Source organism: Sebastes umbrosus, chromosome 3, assembly GCF_015220745.1.
Source record: "Sebastes umbrosus isolate fSebUmb1 chromosome 3, fSebUmb1.pri, whole genome shotgun sequence".
NCBI classification, from domain to species: Eukaryota; Metazoa; Chordata; class Actinopteri; order Perciformes; family Sebastidae; genus Sebastes; species Sebastes umbrosus.
Genome location: NC_051271.1, coordinates 31,578,046 through 31,599,998, shown reverse-complemented (window position 1 = coordinate 31,599,998; position 21,953 = coordinate 31,578,046). Strand labels below are relative to the sequence as shown.

Here is a 21,953-nt window from a genome sequence, read left to right as displayed (position 1 = left end):
GCTTGTACTATATTATAATGTGATTAACCAAATCTCCTCAGTGTTAGACTCTAGTGCTATTAAAATGTTTTAAAAAGCATATTTTCTCTGGTCCCGCTGATAAAGCCTGTGTAAATTATATGTGTAATATATATTATTGATCCACTTTATAAAGAGGAGTTTTAATTTCATACATGACATCATACATTATCTAATGATACTCCCTCTGATGTGCTATAATCTGCTTAGTTGGTTGACTTGGTTGATTGATGTACTGACAGAGTGTGAGAGTGGCAGTACCTGTGTTTCTCCACAAACCGAGCCTCCGGTCACCGTCAGGGGCCTAGGCGTAGACCTCCCCTCGCTGTCCACAGAGGGCGCACTCTCACTGCCCCAGGAGAAAGAGCGCTGCATCACAGCCTGACAATGAGCCCTGGGTCCTGTGGTGCTGTTGCTCGACCTTTGTCCCTGGGTACACCCTCCATCCCCACTGCTCCTGCTGTCCCTGCCCAGCTCAGGTGGGCCCTCTTGGACGGAGGGTTCCCTCAGCGACAGGATCTGGAGCAGACTCCTGGGTGTGTCGTACCGCAGTCTGAGCAGGCTGGGGGTTTGATACTCCTCACTGTGCCTCTGGGACGCACGAGAGCAAGATCTGGAGGCACAAGGGCAGGGGGAGGAGGTAGCAGAGTTGTTATATGGGGTAGGTGTGTACTGAGGAGGAGGAGGAGGAGTGGGGGGAGGAACAGCAGGAGGTGAAGAGGGAGGAGGAGGCGGAGCAGCTGGAGAAGGTAGACGGGCCACGGAGCCATATTCCCCCTCCCCTCCCTGGCTGGCCATGTCCAGACTCCCCGTATACGAGGAGAAGCTCCCTGAGTAAGATGACTGACTGCCTGTCGCTATCCCAATCCCACTGTCTAACGAGCTCTGCCGCCCGCTGTCATGGAGACCACGAGGATGGAGCTGGGCGGAGGACGGACGAGTCCCAGAGCTTCCCATCACAGCAGAATAAAGCCGATCGTCTGAACTGGTCAAAGCCTTCAGCGTGGAGGAGTTTGAGGCTGTCTCGTTGGAGGGGTGCGGTCTGGCTAACGGCTCCACCCAAAAGGGAAATCTGCTTCCATAGCTTGCATCTGATTGGCTGGAGGAGGAGCTGGAGATGCTGCGTTGGTCGTCCCCGGCAACAGATGTGCTACAGCTGTAAGTGGAAGCTGAAGAGGGCGAGAAAGTTATTAGACCCCGACGAAGTGATCTGTTAACCAATCTGCATACAAACACACTGAAATGCATTCATCCTTACACACCTACAACAAAGTTAGACTTCTATATGCACAGAACATTTCATAATAAATCGAGAAATCAAGTCTTTAATTAGGCTCTGGATGCAGAATATTATGACCCTGTGAAATCAGTTTGTCACTTAATGGTTCTCATTTGCTACGGTTCAAGTCTTTTGCAGGCCTTTCCGTGAGTGAATTTTTTGCTAACCAACTTTCTCTAAGCCTGAGAGTTAGTCAGCAAAAATTAATCACGGGACCTCTGACCCTTTGATCTTCATATTTCTGACTCAAACAAACACACGTAATTATGACAAACTTTTCCAGAATGGCCTCAAAAAAATAGAGCAGTGATTAAGCCTTGGAGTGGACAGAAGTATACAAAGTGCAATGATGGGTAAGAAATCCTAAGCTGGCCCTGTCATGATGGTTTGTTTCACAGAACCATCTGAGAAGCTGTCATTGGAAATGGTTTGGAAAAGGGCAGGCACTTTCACAAAATACTTGGCAATTTTTTGGATGAATCATATGTCAATCAAACTAACAAAAAACAAACTAACTCAGTGCCGTTCTTTGCTCTTCTTTCAATAAAGAAATACTCTCCAGTTCTGATATAACTGATGCTATTGCAGCATCTACGCTAACCACTTTAGAAGCTGCTATTGTTGTTTAGAACGAACAGTGGCCTCTCCGTGTCTCACGATACATGTCTACAGGATTCGTCATTTCCACGCTTTCCATGCAAATCAGGAGCATCCGGCGTGACTTGCCACCTCTGGAAACTCACTAAAAGCTTTTAAACTGTTGTCGATCAAAAATTAAGACAGACTCAGCAACTGCATGGCTTATTTCTCGCCTAAAATGGTTTCAGAAACCCGTTTCGTGAACTATTTTCGTAATATAAGAGAAAAAAAGTTTCCAAACGAGCTGCCACGTTGGTTTGAAAGATGGGACCACCCCACTTGGATGGCAATAGCTCCTCACAGGATTGGTCCGTTGACTGGCAAGCCGAACACAAGCGCATTACTTGAAGCCTGCCAAGATGGATTTTCGTGTGGCATTTGATCCATGATTCTTGTGTGATCTTGTGACATCACGAGAATCTAGCTGCCGTGTAAGGTTAAAGAAATCCCATCAACATCATGACAAACTACATCAGCATCTGAAGGTCCTAAAGTGATGCATACTATCCCTCTGATATATAACAGAGCACTCATGAGTTGCATACATAGCCTGCGGTGAGTGGGTATAGCGCAGTATAACGTACCTGTGCTGCTCGCTAGGCTGCACTGAGACAGCATGCTGAGTCTCTTCTCCAGCTCTGACGCCTCCTGGCTGATTCGTTTCTCTGCCAACTCTGGATCAGCATTGGGATCTGCTGTTTATACAGTACATACAGACATGCACAAACACGAGACGAGCACAAAAACATAAGAAGAGTTTGTAAGCAAAGAGAATGAAGACAAGACCCAGGTGTATATGCACACGGCTGATGACATGAAACACATTTCCCTTGTCATTCTTTTCTGAATCATGAAAGCTGAACTGTCACTATATCCTGACAGTAGTGCATGAGACAGATAATCTGTGGAAAAAAAATCATGCTCCTCTGTGTCCTCCTGGTGCTCCTAATGGCATTTGCAAAATTTGGACCACGCCCGAAAGAAAACAACCAATAAGAGGCGAGGAGTCTCCAGTCTCGCGAAACTCATGAACTCCGATCAAACTGTGAAACTAGGCAGCGCTGATCAAATATGAAACAAGATACTGTTACTGTAATGACTATTTCTCTACTCAAATGTTTTCAGAAACATATTTTAGTGTACTGTTTAGCTGTAAAATGAACATTGTTTGCTCTGGCTGCTTGTTTTTGGCTCCACCGTTTTCAACATGGCGCCCGGGCCACAAACTTCCTCATTTTACAGCTAAACAGTATAAAATATGGAAATAGGCATTACAGTAAAATAATCTTGATTCATATTTGATCAGTGCTAGCTAGTTCGACAGTTTGATCCGAGACGGCTCGGCTCTGATTGGTTGTTTTCCTTCGGGCACAGTGAAATCTTACAGATGCCATTAGGAGCAGGACGACAGAGGAACATGATTTTTTTCACACATTACCTGTCTCATGCACTACTGTCAGGATATAGTGACAGTTTTATAAAAATAACTTTTTATCATATTTGCTCAAAGTTAACAACTGAGCGTTAAATAAAAGGGGATGAGTTCAAGTTTAATTTTGAGAACATTTTTTTTATATTAAAACTACATCCCAGAGAAGTTGCCAGACTATTACGGAGCTGTATTAAAACAAATGTTGTCCAAATTGTTGACCGTGTCACATTTCAAAGTAAAAGTTTATTAACAGTAAAGCTCAGAACTGAACTCCTTCAATTTGAGGATCTATAATCTTTGTTGTACTCTGTAGCCTGAATAGTCTTTGGAATGAATGAATTCACTGCAATTGTGATGGTGTGTATAAAGATAAAAACCTGAATAGAAATATGTCATGGTCACTCACATTTTACTTTTAATGGCATTATGTGTGAAAACATACCTCAGAATGTCTTTAGACATACACATCTCACAAAACCAAGCCAGAAAATACTTTATCTTGACACAAATGGAAATGTTAAGACAGAAGTTGTAAGAGTGCTAAAGTATGCATCAGCCTCCTCTTTAAAGATGTCTGCCGTGTGTGTGAGCGTGTCTCCAACTGTTGAACCCGCTTGTAAATTTAACATCTCCCAGGAGGTTATAGGCGCCTCGACTATCTGTTGGAACATCAATTTAGTGTAAAACCCTGCCAATTACACACTTAATGCCTGCTATATATACATAGAGTGTGTGTGCGTGTGTGTGTGTATGTGTGTGTGTGTGTGTGTGTGTGTGTGTGTGTGTGTGTGTGTGTGTGTGTGTGTGTGTGTGTTTGCCAGTGTGAGCACGTTGCAGTGGGTCAGGGTGTTTGTGTGTATAGGTGTCAACAACCTAACCCCTGGATCTCTGCCTCTGGACCAGAGCAGCTAATGCGAACGTGCAGATGCCAAGTTTCTTCACTACGCTATGTGAGGTGTCAGCTAACATTTGCTAACGCAGCTGGTCAATGCTAATTATAGCAGCTTCACAGCACTGAAAGTCATGGTGGGGTTACAGTGGGCCTCAGCAGACTGACGCAGGTTGCCTGACACGAGAATAAATGTTGCAGGGACGCCAAAGTTCAACCTCGGACAAGCTGGGCGCTGTTTTCTTCATATTTTTCCATCAATCTGATCGATTCTGACCCAACTCTCTCCACCTTTACAGCTACAAACATCATTTGTTTGGCCTTGCATATTAACGCTGACATTGACATACCATATAAATTTCTATTCTAAGTTCAATTTTGAGTTTTCTGATATTTGACTTAAGCTAAATTAGAAATACCACAATGTAAAAATACTCCATTATAAGTATAAGTCATGAATTCAGAAGAGTAAACATGCTCATGAGGCAGCAGCATGCCTCCTGTCAGTGTAACATTATCATGTTATGTTATATTGTTGTTTTGTTATGTTCCATAACTTCAGCTATACTTAACTAGAATTACCTCACAGTTGTACGCCTCCGCCAACCGCTCAAGTGCCAGTTTACATCCATGTCTGTCCAAAATGAGATCACTACATCGCTTAATCCTGTTAGCCGTGTGTGGAATTATCCTAATTAGCATATGAATTATTGTAGCCAAAAATGTGTTTTGTGAGGTGACAGTGACCTTTGACCACCAAAACCTAATCAGTTCATCCTTGAGTCCATGTGGACATTTGTGCTAAAATTTGAAGAACTTTGCTCAAGGCGTTCCTGAGATATCACGAGAATGGGACGGACGTGAGGTCACAGTGGAGGCATACAAAAGTCATAGTATAGTATGCCATAAAAATATCATGATATAGTATCTCATAAAAATGTCATAGTATATAGTATGTCATACAAATATTATAAAAAGTCATATGTCAAAATATAGTGTAATATGTCATAAAAAGAAAAAGTCATAAAAAAAAGTCAGAAGTTAACTGAATATCACAATAGTTGGCAATTCATTTTCTGTTGATCAACTAACCAATTAATAGACCAATCATTTCAGCTCTATTTTTATGCATGTTATTAATGTAGTGAGGCTGTCAGCGGCGTGCAGGCATAAATACACATCGGAGAGTGTAGAGGTACCAACATGCCTTCTTAAGCCTTGATCATAAGGATCAATGTGTTGAACAAAACAAGCTTAGGGTTGAGTCCTTCTGCAGTTCAAAACTGCAAGTAGAGAACCCCCTGACAAGCAATATATAAATAATCTACTAAGACCTACTGACAGGAAAGTTAGTTAGTATGAACGGAATAGATTGGAAAGCTGTGTCCAGGTCAAAATAGTCAGTATTATACTTTTAAATGATAACTGACTCTGCAAAAAGTGTTAAGCCTAGTTTGATATTGGCAGGAGCTAATGTCTGAAAAAGGACAAGAAGAAGAAGGTCTCTTCTTGTCTTTTTTCTAAAGTATTAAAAAAATAAAAGGCCAAAAAGAGTTACTGAAGACTTTTCTCCATGTTGGCATCAATTCTCCATTAATTTATCTAACCTAAAGCTCTAACAAAGTTTAGCTTTACAAAAAGTGCATATGTCCAAAACCAAAAAGAGACGCATGTTGTATTTACTGTATCGTAGTGAGGTAGCCTTGTCTCTGCTCAGAGGTACTACAGTTGTCAGATCCTTGGTATCCTCTTTCCAACTGTCACTAAACCCTCAGTCTACATATTTGTGGTCTCAGAAAATGCCTGCGAAATTAGCAGTACGTTACAACAGCGCACAAGTCACACACAAACGCATGACCCCTTAATCCAGGCGGTGACCCTGGGGGCTTTAAGCATGTGCTGTTTCCGTTAGCATGGCGCCTGACACAAATGCTAAACATGCACACTAAACAGGCAGTAAACCTTTATAACGGAAGTCACAGAGTCACATACCAATGTGATTGTTTTGTTCAGAACAGTGGGTCTCTTTTGCCAATATTACTACTAGAGATATCACTATTCAATACAATCCTCCTTATATTGAACGTATCTATGTCTGCAGGCATATTGTATATGTATTTTTTAGGGTTGTCAAAATTGGCACAATAATAATGGATTAACGCAAATTTGTTTTTAACACCACTAATTTCTTTAACGCATTAATGCAATTGATCTTTCAGAGGTTGTAGCAGGCACAGTTTCAAAGCTAGAGTGAAGATACTGGTATCATATGAAACTAGAAAACCTAAGGAATCAATTACAGACCCTGCCAACCAACCATGTCATACTAGCTTGTCACTAAGGAAGCTAAATAATGCTCCAAATTTGTGCTAAACTTTGGCGAGGATAAACTGGTATGGCCATTTTCAAAGGGGTCCCTTGACCTCTGACCTCAAGATATGTGAATGAAAATGGGTTCTATGGGTACCCATGAGTCTCCCCTTTACAAACATGCCCACTTTATGATAATCACATGCAGTTTGGGGCAAGTCATAGTCAAGTCAGCACACTGACACACTGACAGCTGTTGTTGCCAGTTGGGCTGCAGTTTGCCATGTTATGATTTGAGCATATTTTTTATGCTAAATGCAGTACCTGTGAGGGTTTCTGGACAGTATTGATTTCCCGTGATAAATACTGTATGTATATACATTTGCATAAAGCAAGCATATTTGCGATTAATTTGCGATTAACTATGGACAATCATGTGATTAATCGCAAATAAATATTTTAATCGATTGACAGCCCTACCAGAAATATTACTATTCAATACTAAAAATCCTCCCTATATTGAAAGTATTTATATTTGCAGACATATTGTGTATGTATTTATTTTAAAAAGCTTACAGGCGTGCGTGTGTGCATGTCTGTGTGTGTGTGTTCACCTGGCAGGGCAGGTCGCAGGCCATGGGGGGTCCTGCTGGGGGTGATGCCCCTAACAATGCAGTCAAACAGGAGACTGATCTGCTCTCCTTCTGAACAGGACAAGAAGAAAACACCAGCCCCTGGAAGAAGGATGGGGAGAGAGACGGAGAGCACCATCAATGAGAGACATACTGTATAAAATGTATGATAGATGAGAAGAAAACATGAAATCAGCAAACGGCATGAAGAAGTTGTAATGAGTATGGCATATGGCAGAGGCAAGAAAAAAAATCGTAAAAGATTGAATATAGAGTAAAATCTATTTTTTAAGCAAGGCCAAACAATATTCAGTGAGGTCCAGGATGCTGTTGTATAGGCAAGGCTGCTCTTTGAGGCAGCAAGAACTCTCTCTTCCAAAGGTTACATAAAACTTCTCTCAATTCAGCCCTGACTGTTCTATCAAACTCACACAGAGGTAGGAGTCTGTGAAAACACAAGACAAGCAAAAAAAAATCATGAAACGTCGAAATCTCACACTGCCGAGATATTGAAAAGACAGACACAAAGTAAGCACTTACTCAGGGGTTGGGTAAAATAAAACAACTTTGTTCTTATGGAGTTTGCAGATAATAAAAAAAGAAATTGCTGAGAAAGTAGAGCAGAAAATTGTTGAAAACATTTTTTTAAAGAACATCTGAGTCAGTCTTGAGTAACGCCAGTCAGAAAAGTTTCTTTGCTTTAAAGGGATTGTTTGTAAGATATCAGAAATTGGTTATAACAGCGACACCTGTGGCCGTTAAGTCAACGAAAGTCAGTGTCCTGTTCGCGTTCGCCCGTGTGCACGTGCTACGTGAATGTGTGCGAGCATCCGTCAAAACAGTGAGGCGACACACATCAGCTAACAGCACAATATCACTCTATATTTCACCTGCTTGGCAGTAATGTTAGCTGACCAGACGAAGGTCTCTCCATGAATCAATGCTGATCCTAGTGTTGGCTTTTCCTGCCTCAGCCTCCCGATTGCGGGCGGAGAAAACAGGGAAGACACCGGCACCCGGTCGGAGACGATAACGTAACTCGTTGCGGAGCCCCGTCACTTCACAAGAGACGGGAAACCTCTGTTGGTCTGGAGGAGCTGCAGCAGTTATTTCTGCACAAACGTCCACTGTACATTCACTAGATAGCAGAGACTCTGGCCCTGGAGACCAAAGCTACGGTCTCCCCCACGTCCTCCGACCGCGGCCAACACTGTTTTGTAAGACGGGCTTCACTAGATATAACTTTGCGGTTTTGGTGCTTCCGTGTAGTTTGTGTTGGAGTCTGAGTCTGAACCGCGTAGCCACACGCGAGCGAGCATGGGAAACCGACCTGGATTGATTTATACGTGCAAAAAGTTACAAACAGTCACTTTAAATGTAATTTTAAGCAACAGGTGTTTTTTTTTTAAAAAAGCCTGTTTTATAAAGAGCTGGAAATATTTTCTGTATTTATGAGACAATTTTAAAGACAATTCCAAAAGGTCACAAAACAACACTTGGGTGAAGACATCTCTCCATCTCAGCTAACAAACTAGAAGGTTTCATTTTACTTACTTTTATTAAGTATGTGTTCAATGCTATAAAAATATGCTTTCAGAGCACAATTCACTTCTTCAAGCTGAATAATTAGAAAGAGTTTCTCGCTGGAATCATCACTGAGCATTAAATGTAATGGGAACCTAATAGCTTCATTAGCTGTTATGCATCTTATAGTAATTTCTTGAGTCAGTGAAATGCTTGAGTTGCTTTTCAGCTCAAAAGCTCAATCAGACTTTAATAATGGGAGCAGATGCAGTATGAAAACACCATCACAGATAATATCCGTCTAAGGCTATTAGCTGAGATGATGCATGTATGAAAGCTACATAGTTACATAGTGAGCTCATACTTACTCCAACTCTACAAAACACTAAAAATAATGGAGGACCTTCGTTTGGTATGCTAACATTACTGCCAAGCATGTGAAATATGTAGTGATATTGTGGTTTTAGCTGGCTGATGTTGCCAACGTTAATCAATACCTGTCAATCACGTTCAGTCTTGTGTGTGTCGCCTCACTGTTTTGACTGATGCTTGCTCACGTCTACATAGTGCGAGCACAAGAGCGAGCAACAGGGCGCTGACTGTTGTTGACTTAACGGCCACAGGTGTCACTGTGAACAAGCTGTTTCTGATTATTACATCGAGTCCCTTGAAAGTCTAGTGGGCATGATTGGGAGTATACATTTAGATACAGATAGCTTTATTTATCCCCGAAGGGCAATTCAGTTTCTACAGTCCACCGAGACGTATACACATTCATACTGCACAGTCATCAATGACGGCGGGAACACAGTAGATGGCATATGGGGAGGTGCAAGATCGATAAAAGTATGAGAATAAAAATATTTGAAATAAAAACAAGACAAGATAAAAGAATAAAGGAATAAATAGAATAAAGTGCCTAGAGTATTGCACATTACAAATTACATTCCACGAATGTACCTAATTGCAAACACGGACAACCATCATATGGTTTGTTCAAAATAACTTTACATTAAAAATAAATTAAATTGTTCGTTCATTCATTCAAGATAGCTACTCTGCGTTCAGCAGTTTAATGGCGGAAGAAATGAACGACTTGGAATGGTGGTTTGTCTTTCTGGGCTTTCAAAGTGGTTTGTAAATTTACATGTATTTTCAGGTATAACTCAACTTAATAAATCCTACTCTTTGCAAAGAAATGGTCTCATGCATAGTTTGTATTTCTGTTAGTATGTTGTGAAGTCAGTAATGTAGCTCTTTATAGTCTCCTTTTATCTTGTGTGAAGAAAAAAACATCACAGAGGCCTTGAGAAGCTTTTTCTCTGCGCAAGCAATTTTGGAAAACATTTTCAGCCTTTATGGGGCAATTTCATCATAACCTTTTAAACTAAGGAGACAGTCTAGCATTAGAAAGAAAAACATTTGTATTTGTTGGGATGAAATAAACTGTATTTTCAATTTGATGTCGTTTTCTCGGAGGGCATTCATTGGCAGTCATATTCGTATTTTTTATATTATGAACACCAAGAGGCTTTGTTGGACAGGGTCCTCATTTATTTCTCACAAATATGGAAAGTTCAGCTGCATGGCAGCTCATCTTAAAAGAGGCAGATCTTATTTTCTTATTGCAGCAGTAGTAAATTATATTGAATACAGAAAAGAACTACCTATTACAACACGCAAAACAAATTTCTGCCTGCCTGGGGCTAATGTTCATCTTATTTGTTCACACAGGCAACTTACATAGTCTACACTGGTTGACGAGCTAACAGGTAACATTTCTATAAACTATTCTACAACTTTCTACAGTTATTATAATGACATATATACTGTAGGAGTAATGAGTCAAAGGCAGGTGGACAGCTGATTTGTCTTGTCTCATCCAAGAGGCCTCAACACTTCTAATGACAGGTGGCGCATCAGAGACATGTGGGTCTTTCACACCTTAATGTCACATGACGTTAGAGTAGTTGAAGTTGCCTTTTATTTTGTATTTCTAGAAATCTTCTGATTTGGATGAATATGGACAAACTGTAATGAGACTCCGGGGCAAAAATGCTGCTCAATACTTTATAACATCTAATCTCTACACAAGAAAAACAACCTTGCACGTGCATCAACATACTACTGCACTACAATATGAGGTGTGTGTGTGTTTATGCCCGCTGAGGGACATGGAAAGATTGCTGACATAGCATGTCAGCTTAGAATTGCTTTTATCAAGATCACAAGGCTTGACTGCCGTCCAACCTCTGCAGAGGATCATTTATTAATGTGTCTGCAGCTCTGAAGCCCTCTGTGTGTGTGTGTGTGTGGTACAGGGTCAGCAGGAACGTGTGTGGACCTGATAAGCCAGAAAATATCCGTCCTCCTGAGACACGGCTCTGCTCCAAACATCATCGATTACAGAACACAGTAGCCTCATTATCACATCGAATGGAAGCTGGAGTACTGGTATCACTGATTCAAACTGATACGGTGTGTGCACGTGACTGTGCAACCAGAGGCACACGTCCAACAGACATCCATGATGACCCCATGGCTCAACTGATTACTGCCTAGTAAAAGGCTTTTCACAGCATGACTGCCCACTATCCCACAGGATTGGTTGGTTTTCTGTCAGGGAGTGCATGGGTGTCCATGACAGTGAAAAGGCTTGTCGTGTCACTGTGGTGTACGTCTTCAACTCGGCAGCCAGAAACGGTATCGTCAGAGGCATGGTTGACTTTTAAAGTGCAGCTGCAGCAGAGAGCACAGTGGCGGTCAAGGGTAGAATATTTTTATACAGCAGCATTAGATGACCGAGGGACCCGTTTACTGACTTGCTTGAGCAAAGAGGCCTCGAGGGAAATTAGGGAGCTGAGAGGGCAGAGGAGTTATTTTATAAGACATTGGTTCAAATTACAGTGCTCAGAAAGTTTAATGAGACAAAGTAAGTGCATTTAGGCGGAGTTAACAGGCCATTTTCTCTCATCAGTTAAACAATATACATTTGGCAGAGTTAACAGGCTCTTGTGTTTTTCCTCTCATCAGTAAAAACAGAATGTACTCTAGCCTTTCATATTAGATTCAATGTTATAAGTACAATTATCAGAACTATATGAATCTTCAGGCTCCCTCATGTAGCTCAAAGGTGAACTGCAGATATAAATCTTAAGACCCTGAAACACCAAGCCGACAGTCGGCCATCAGACAGTTTGGGGCCAAGGTGAGCACCTGTTAGCCCAATGTTTGTGGTGTGTCCCGCACCGTCGGCTCTAGTCTGCCCGTGTCAGAGGTTTTTCAACTGAATCAGTATGTTGAATTGGTGGCGGAGCCTGTCGGTGAGAGAAATCCCTCTGATTGGCTGTTCAGCTTAAGCGAATCAGTGCACTAGAAGAGAAACGGAAGTGAGGAAAGCAAGCCAACGAGTAAAGTCAAGAGGAAAAAACACAGAAGGCTCTTCTCGTTTTTCATCGTCATCATCACATCTGATCATTCCAATACCCGGATATTTTCACAGTGACATGGCCGTATGGAATGACGCGAAGTGGTGAGTGAGAGTGGAATGAAAATTGTTTCATGTACGTATCATAACAACGGCTTGTATATCCACAGTCCTCGGTCTACCGGTTTCCGTTTTTGAATGACAAATACAGACTACCGCCGCCTGCTGGTGTGGAGAGTTATTTCCTCGCACACAGGTGCAGAACATACATGCTAACTGGCTGTCAGCTGTGTTAAAATGCAACTTTTTGGGCTAAGACCTAGGCGACGTGAGGCGACGCAACTGTCAGCCTTCCTCGCTGCTAGTTCTTTGAAGGCTTGGTGTGTCTCGGCCTTAAGATAAAAGACTATGGAAGAAATTTGTCAAATTTATTTAGCGTCCCTAATAAAATGTCCTGCAACCCACCTGTGGGGTCTGACTGTAATACAGCATATTAACAATGTTGCACTGTATTTGCTTAGAGATAAGTGCATAGAAACACTCCTCTGATTGTATCTGGGCAGTGTCACGGATTAAAGACTGAAATGTTTGCGGTGATCTCTGAGTAATGTACGAATGGTAGAAACAAGTCCGAGTCTGACTGTAAGCAGACAAGTTGGTGTGTAAATACCAAAAAAAAAGTCTGCTGTGGGTGACAGGACAAACACTCCATAAAGCCACTGCTGATCACTGGTATGTCTCACATGTGCTCAACAAATACAAATAAACATGTAAAAATGTAAACTAACACTCTGCTTTACCTTGCACTCATGCAAGGAATGTCACTTGCCAAAATGACTCTCACATCTTCCTCTTTCTGTTACTGCATCATTGCCAAGAGGGCCTCTCTCTACTGCCCCAGTGGCTTCTGGGTAATATGTAGATGAGGCGGAGGAGAAAATTCTGATTGGCGGTCCAGCCGGCAGGCACTATGTGATTGGCTGAGTGACCACTACAGGGGAGGCTGGTATTTATAGATGTTGCTCATCAGAACACTGAAACCAGAGCCTGTGGCCCTCCGGGTTATTCCTGTAGGAGCCATGAGACTGGTTGTGTGCGCAAACACACACACACACACACACACACACACACACACACATGCATGCAAACACTAAGACAGACCTTGCATAAGTGCATACAGGAACTTCTCTAAACACTAACAACCCTCTAAATGTCAGTGGGGAGGTCTCACTATACAGGAGAAAAACATTTCCAGGTATCTCAATAAAATCAGGAACACAGCAGCTGTTGGTTAAGTTAAGTTTTCCTACAATGAACCCTTTAAACACTTTCCCATTTAACACTTCTATCTTCTATCTTGCTTTCTATGTGTCTCTCACACACATCACACACACACCCCCACCCAAAAACAAAAAACTACCTCTCATTCTTCACATTCATGCCCGTATCAACTGGACATTCAGAGGATACCTCAACCCTGGCAACCACACAAACACACACTGTATTATTGGATGGGCAGGCGTACAGTGTGGCGACCTCATACTGTACATAGCAAGTCATTTCATATGTGGATAAATTTACACTGTAAACCCCTGCAATAAATCACAGGTTTTTATGAGCGTCTGTTGGCGTTAAATGACAGATATATCAACCTGTAAGCACTAGAGAGAAATGAAAAGGAGCTTGTATTTATCTAAGGGAAGCACTTGAAAAAGTGGAATATAGACAACTGTGCTGCAGTGGTTTTGTATCACATGGACAAAGTTACTGGTCCAGTGAGTTCTTGGTTGGACTTTAGACTTTAAAGTTCACTCACTCTCAATCATACACTGAACATCAGTCTCCGATGGTTCAATGCATTCTCAGGGATTTTGTGACCCTCCAGAACAGCTAACAAATGGACCCGTTTTCTCAACTTACAAGCACTTTCTTAATATTCGAGGGTATCTTTTAAAAAAATATATAATCTTCAATATATACGGGAATCAAGCAACTAAAAACTCAATGTTCATTGATTAAGGAAATATTTTTCCCAATTTGTTTTTTCCTCTTTCAGAAATCTGTTTCCATTTGTTTGCTTTGCAAGATGAATACAAAACTTATACAAATGTAAAACGAGCAACAGTGTTAGCTTAGGAGGTTTGAGTAACACTGTCCTGCCATTGGACTGACCATAACCATAGATTTGTTTTTCCCCCCATTAAAAGGGACTAAGTTCTTGAACGTATTTTAATCATCTTTTATTGCCAATGTGTGAACAGGTTGCAACCTAACCTAAAAAATGAGACCTTCCATAACTTTCTGGGTTTCCTCTATCAGCCTGTAGACTGCTTTTAATGTGAAGAATGCGGGCCGGTTGTTCCAGGAAAATCCAACGGATGTGACGTCATGCACGCTCGCGAGTGCCTTTGTTTTTAGCTCTGCTTACAGGGCTAACAGTATGCAATCATAGCTAACAATCGGTTAGAAATGGAGTCCACTAACGCAAACAAACGACCAGCCCAAAACCACAACTCAGAGTCCAACACAAACTATAAGAAAGCACAAAAAAGCCTCACTGTTTTGACCGATGCTGGCTCCTGTCTACGCAGTGTGAGCACAAGCACGGGCAACAGGACGCTGACTGTCATTGACTTAATGGCCACAGATGTTACTGTTAACAAGCAATTTATGATTCTTACATTGAGTCTCTTTAAGCTCGGGTAGTGACCCTGACCTTATGTCATCTAGGTTTGGTCAGTTACCCACAAAAAAGACAAATACAGCAACAACAACAGAGCCAGGGATGTGAGGTATGTACATAGCCCATAACTGTAATTCAGCTGTTAGTGTTAAAGTGATGCTCTTTTTGGCTGCAGACCAAAGTGTCTAAATTCACACACTGCAGTAAAACCTTCTCAGTCTAGGGTTTACTTACAGTATCCGCAGCGAGTCCCCCCCTCAAACACGAAGCCGTTTGGCACCGCGCCATATCGGCGCAACGCCGACAACTTCCAGTGGCCAATGACGACAGGAGGGACGCCTCTGGTAAGGACCAATAGGTTGTTGCACAGGTGGAGGGAGGCGGGGCCGCTTTCCAGTTTGGTACCTGGCTCGACGTTGACACTGAACCTGTGGACTGAAGGAGTGGAAGAAAGAGAGAGAGAGGGGAGGGGAAAAGTTTTGATGACTTAAAGACGACTGAAGTATCACTGATCATAAAAACCAACAAATCAACAGGGCATATCACACAAACACATGAACACACACATACAGTGTAACGATGGCTGTGGTAATGATGATTAAGCAGCTCTTTAAGCTCTACTGGCTGCAATTTGTCATTGCTCAGTTTGTGCAGATGGCACTTTTTCAGTGCCAAGGTCTGTCTCTGCCTCTCACATCCAAACACACACTGTGCAGTGGCACATATAGTATGTACATTGGCAGTATTTATATACAGAGCCCATACGACATCATTAGTGGAGCTTTTTAAACAAGCTTTAAAAAACAAGAAGTGACGTTATAGTTACAAGACAAACATGGATGAGTACAAAATAACAAATTTAAGAATATACACAGAAAGCACTTTCTTATAAAATGGCTTTTATGTAGAAACTTAATAGAGTGAGCTCACTTCGCTTCACCTCAGACTGCAGAACAGACTGAAGGGCTCTGCCTGAGCACCTCCAGGTGCAGTCTGGCTTGCAGGGATTTAATCACTGAATGATGTAGCTGAGGGCAACATCGTGCTGGTGTGTTGGTTTACTGATCTCAAGTAAGTGCTTTTCTAGCATGATGAAATTATGTAAAACTAAACGCTGCCTTGAAGGTAGGAAATCAGTATGATTTGGAAAATGCAAAATTATGCACAATTTGCAAGAAGTGTGAATTGAGGTGAAATGGTTTCAACATGTGGCTGGCAGCATTGTGGATAAACTGCAGACTTCTGTTGGGTGAAAAGAGCTGTAGTAACCTAGAAGAGGAAATAAAGATAATGGTGAATACGTTTAAAATTATTCTCAGCTACAGAAGGCACATCTAAAAAGCATGTTTCAATAATTAAATTGGGATTCTTAACAGGGGGTTTTACATTGGAAGATAAAATATTTAATGTGCTGTGGATTTTATGCTTAAAGCCAGGAAGGCAGGAAAGAACAGAGTCGCTTTTATTAAGCTGGAAAATGTCCTCCGACATGAGCTCTTGAAAAACTGCAGTTTGTGGGTTTCAAGGGGAGATAAAATTAAGTGACATTCACTTTGTGACAGAGGAACAGAACGCTTGTAGGTAATATGATTAGGGGTAGAATGAAGCCTCGGAAATATCTTGCAGGTGACATTTTTGGAGAAGAATTACGTGTTCAGAAATATGTTTAGAGATATGAGCACTGACAGTACGGTCTAGTGCTGCACAAGAAATGTAAATTCAACTCAGAGCCTGGTTGTGAAGTACAGCTAAAAATCAGGCTGGAGTTATTTAAATGTTTTTAAAATTCATGATAATATAGAGGACATTACTCAATAAGACAAGTTAAAAAAAAGAAAAAGAAAGTTTGGACAGAGGTAAAAAGTAATTTGTGAGGGTCCAAGTTAGAATTCTTCAGTGAACAACTGCAAACGTATAATTGGAAGCCAGAGTTTTAATCAATAGATAAAATGCTTGTGTTTAATACTTATTTGAGCTGTTTGGCTGGGACAGTATCAAGAGAGCAGCTGGAGGAGTTCAAATGAAACAGTGTAAAGAATTTAACGGGGTAATAGGCACCTGATAAAAGGTGGACTTTTTTTACTCTTCTTGCAAACTACTTATTGTGCTGGGGAAACCTCTAAAGGCTAACTACAGGAGTCAACAACAATTAAATACTGCTAAAAAATGACCCCTCAGTCGCAGTATTTCTTAAAAATAGGGCTTTCAAAGTTAACGCAATAACACTAATTCGTTTTAATGCCACTAATTTCTTTAACGCATTAACGCAACTTGGGATTTTTAGGTTGTAGCGAGATCAGTTTAAAAAAAAAAAAGGGAAGATACCGGCATCATATGAAACTAGAAAACCTAAGGAACCCATTGGTACCAACTCTGTAATAATAACGCTCCAAAGTTACGCTAAATTTTGGCGAGGAAAAACTGCCATGGCCATTTTCAAAGGGGTCTCTTGACCTCTGACTTCAAGATATGTGAATGAAAATGGGTTCTATGGGTACCCACGAGTCTCCCCTTTACAGACATGCCCACTTTATGATAATCACATGCAGTTTGGGGCAAGTCATAGTCAAGTCAGCACACTGACACTCTGACAGCTGTTGTTGCCTGTTGGGCTGCAGTTTGCCATGTTATGATTTGAGTTAGTAATGTGTTTTATGTTAAGTGCAGTACCTGTGAGGGTTTCTGGACAATATTTGTCATTGTGTTGTAAATTGATTTCCAATAATAAATATATACATACATTTGCATAATGTAAGCATATTTGCCCACTCCCATGTTGATAAGAGTATTAAATACTTTGAACAGAAAAATGTGCAATTAATTGTAATTAACTATGGACAATCATGCTATTAATCATGGTTAAATATTTTAATCAAGTCCTACATAAAAACCTTGCTTCAGTGCACCATACTACATTTAGAATAATATTAAGTAGATCTCATAGAGGCAACTCTATCTAGCACAGTTCACCCATATACAGTAAAATGGGATTCAGTGTCCTTTGGCATTTCTTAAGTGTGGACCTTAAACCTTCTCCTTTTTTGCCCTCAGCTAAACACTTTCCACTGAAAAGGAAGTTGTGAGGTTGAGACAGCAGATTTTGCAGATAGATACCACCGTAAAGGACCAGAGTGATGGAAGACAGATTTCATCTGTCTGTGTCATTTCTTTGATCCCCTCTAGCAAGTGACCTCCAGTGGAGTGTGTTTTTCAGCAACACTGTTTAACATACTGAATGAGTTACACCTTGTGTTGTGGCCAACCAAATTACAATGGATTTAGGATATTCTTACTGTATACACATATGGGCAAATTCAGGCTTTACTCTTTTAAAACATGATATGGCCAATGACAACTGGGTCATGAGGCATCTGATGTCACTTCAAGGCTTAATTGAGCAATATTTTAGATAATAATACCGATTCAACAACTCCCTATAGGGATCCTTGCTTTTTCTGGTGTGTACTGTAAACACAAAAACTAACCTGATATAAACAACTCGCTGTATTTCTTGATAAGCTAAGTGAACCAACTTTCCCCTTCGGCACATAAATAATGCGCACGTCACATCCTTGAACAAGTAATTGGGACTGTGACATCCACACAAGGCCGAAGCACTGACCTTCTCCCAGGCTGTAGCGGACGCGGGCATCCCAGGCAAGCAGGGCGTCTTTGTTGTTGAAGCCCAGGACCAGCGTGTGCGCCAGACAGAGGATGGAGAGGGTGTAGGACACCCCGTCGTACCCAGGCCCTGGCTCCACGCCACAGATCCCCTGAGGGAAAAGAGTAGATTACACTGTCTATTTGGATTGTATTACTAATATTCTCTTTTATTCTGTATTCTTTTAATTATCTCAAGGGAGATGGATTCCTGTGTTCGGCATATTGTCTTCTTGGTTCTTTTGCAGTTGTTTTTTTTGACCAATGCGCCTACCATTTGGGCAGTCTACTTGTGAGCCACCTTGAGTCCTTATCCATCCATGCAGCATTCACATTATTTGGTCTACCCCCTGTACATGTGGCAGCAGTAGAAAGACCGAGGTGTGTGATGTTACAACACTAAAGAGCTCAAAGCTGGCACCAGTGTGTTTCACCTGCACTTGAGATCAGAAGCAGCGAGCCTTTGGTCTGCTGCGGCTGAACGTACCTCCAGTGTTACATTGAGTCTCTCCTTGTGGCCGCTGCCCTTCTCCTTCCCTTTCTTCTTCTCCTTATACACCAGCAGAGACAGACAGTCTGATGCAGAGACACAAAGAGTGAGGAGCTTTAAAGCTAAACAGGCTTAAAAGTCAATTTTGTGCAATGTAGAACAACAACAGAGTCACTTCTTTTGTAATCTCTGCTGCATGCCTGCCTCTGCTTATGGCACAGCTGTCATAACAAACCCTAAAACAATGAACTGATCCACTGGCACAGCTGGTGATGAAAGCCATGACGCAAATACACATACATGAACACAAACATACACACACACACACACACACACACACACACACACACACACACACACACACACACACACACACACACACACACACACACACACACACACACACACACACACACACACACACACACACACACAGAGCAGCCTACATTATACCCACTTTCTTAACCCTCTGAGACCCACAATAGACCTGGTTTTGTCTTTTTTAGGGGGGTACAGGGGGTCTTTAGGGGGAGATAGCAGGTCAACAGTATATATCACATAGAAGTGGTGTACATCCTCTGAAAGCTGGGAACCTGAAGATTAATTTGAGATGCAGCTCAGCACCGTGTGTCAAGGTGTTCTAGTCATAAATCAGAAATAAACAGAAATGAATGAATGAAAATAAATTGTGTATAAGGGCTTAGGACATTATGATAGAAGTATACACGAGCAGCCATAACATTAAGACCACTGACAGGTGAAGTGAATAACCATGGATTATCTTGTTACAATGGCACCTGGCAGTGGGGGAGGGGGGATATATTAGACAGCAAGTGAACATTTTAAATTTTGAACTTTGTGTTGGAGGCAGAAAAAATGGGAACGCGTAAGGATGTGAGCGACGTAAGGTAAGGTCAGACCCAAGGCTCATTGATGCACGTGGGGAGCGAAGGCTGGCCCTTGTTGTCCGATCCAATAGAAGAGCTACTGGAGCTCAAATTGCTGAAAAAGTTAATGCTGGCTCTGATAGAAAGGTGTCAGAACACACAGTGCATCGCAGTTTTTTGCGTAGCCGCAGACCGGTCAGGGTGCCCATGTTGTCATAATGTTATGGCTGATCGGTGTATGATGACCGTTCGCGTGCTCCATTATGTCTCATAAGTTGTCGCAGTAATTTTGGGGTTGATACCTTTTCTACACCTTTAGATTTCTGCAAGAATTCCTTTTTTCAGCGATTACATGGCGAGCACTTCTGTTCTGGAAACTGCTCAGAAACCCCCTTATTGTCAATCTACATAGGAAAGCCATCCATCCTCTGAATGTCCTAGGTCTCTGGTTTGTGGCTGTAAAGTTTCATGAGGCTGTGATTATCCTAGAGGTCACCACAGGTCATTTTATACAGTGAGGTCAAGTTTCAAAAAATGGTCTCACAACAACCAAATGTCTACTACTAGGACTAACATCACACATGAATACAGTTGGGCTCATTGAATCCACATGAGTCTCAGCTTTCCAGTCATATCCAATTTATGTAAATCCAAGACTGTTTTAGTTTAGAAATATTAGAGTAAACCATTTTTAGAGTAGGCGTATGGTTGTTACCAATGGATTCCTATAGGTTTTCTAGTTTCATATGATATCTGTACCTTCACAGGGGGTTAAAAAGCACAGCAGTAGGCTACAGCTTGAGCAACATGTTTTTGCATGCTGAGAGGCACAGTGTCTTGTGCCTCTCAGAATCTCAACTGAAACTTAATTCTGTTTTGAGACATGCTGCTTTCTTTTTCTGCCAAGCATGCAGAGAGAAACATCACAGTTTACGTTTTTAAACTGGAGGGCTTTCAAATAATTAACCTGTAGTCCAACTGGCACTAAAAAACCTTTACGATTTCATATCCAGACATTTAATTTGAAGGAGGCAGACATAACCCATTTATCCGCAACCTTTAACGGTGACTTTGGTCAATTAAAAAAAAAAATTCAATCGATCAGTTGAGCTGGTGTAATGCCTGACAATGATCCTCGAGCGCGCTGACGCGGATATGTCGCGTTACGCGCTCCTGCGGCGCACAGCCAACACACACATTGACAAGTTGTGATTAGTTTAACTGCAGAAAAGCAGACGAGATTAGCGCTGAATGATACGGATGAATGATTTTTCAGTCACTGTATAAATAAATGTGCACCAACACTTTAACATAATACTGGAAGATGATAATGATTTGCCACATTACCTGCGACCGGAGAGGGCTTCCGAAGGACGACGCACCGAGTCTTCCACTGCGGAGAAGTTTGCAAAGAATTAACATATGACAAAGTACTCTCCTGTAGTTGGCCTTTAAGTGTGAGAAGACTTTTTAAAGCTTTAAAAGAAGAGGAATATTGGAGGAATCCACCTTTTTTCCATCTCTAAACTTGACTTGTCCCTCCGCGACAACTGTATCCGTCATCTTCTGTCATGGTTCCGAGCAGCTGAGTGTGTGTGTGTGTGTGTGTGTGTGTGTGTGTGTGTGTTAGTGTGTGTGTACACCGCCTCACCACCAGTCCAAAGAGAGAGAGAGAGAGAGAGAGAGAGAGAGAGAGAGAGAGAGAGAGACAGAGAGACACAGAGAGAGAGAAAGAGACACAGAGTCACAGAGAGACAGAGAGAGAGACACACAGAGAGAGACACACAGAGAGACCAAGAGAGACAGAGACAGAGAGAGAGAGTTAGAGAGAGAGAGAGAGAGAGTTAGAGAGAGAGAGAGAGAGAGACACACAGAGAGACACAGAGAGAGACAGACAGAGAGAAAGAGACACAGAGTCACAGAGAGACAGAGAGAGAGACACAGAGAGACCAAGAGAGACAGAGAGAGACAGAGAGAGACAGAGACAGAGACAGAGAGAGAGAGACAGAGAGAGAGACAGAGACAGAGACAGAGAGAGAGAGACAGAGAGAGAGACAGAGAGAGAGAGACAGAGAGAGAGAGA

At 41.8% G+C, this 21,953-nt stretch overlaps 1 protein-coding gene across 3 annotated transcripts in view; it reads right to left on the bottom strand.

Moving 5' to 3' along the window:
* Positions 1 to 21,559, bottom strand: part of LOC119485819 (protein Dok-7-like) — a 29,105-nt gene extending 7,546 nt beyond the window's left edge. For 2 of the 3 annotated variants that reach the window (XM_037765625.1, XM_037765628.1), the window contains exons 1-8: positions 21,380 to 21,559; positions 21,218 to 21,263; positions 18,981 to 19,069; positions 18,456 to 18,606; positions 15,068 to 15,268; positions 7,182 to 7,301; positions 2,521 to 2,631; positions 280 to 1,187 (exon numbers count right to left, since the gene is read on the bottom strand). In XM_037765625.1, coding sequence (XP_037621553.1) covers positions 280 to 1,187; positions 2,521 to 2,631; positions 7,182 to 7,301; positions 15,068 to 15,268; positions 18,456 to 18,606; positions 18,981 to 19,069; positions 21,218 to 21,263; positions 21,380 to 21,433 — 1,680 coding nt within the window. In that variant the 5' untranslated portion in view covers positions 21,434 to 21,559. The remainder of the gene's footprint in view (positions 1 to 279; positions 1,188 to 2,520; positions 2,632 to 7,181; positions 7,302 to 15,067; positions 15,269 to 18,455; positions 18,607 to 18,980; positions 19,070 to 21,217; positions 21,264 to 21,379) is intronic. The other variant, XM_037765626.1, reaches the window with a different exon arrangement.
* Positions 21,560 to 21,953: the final 394 nt, after the last annotated feature.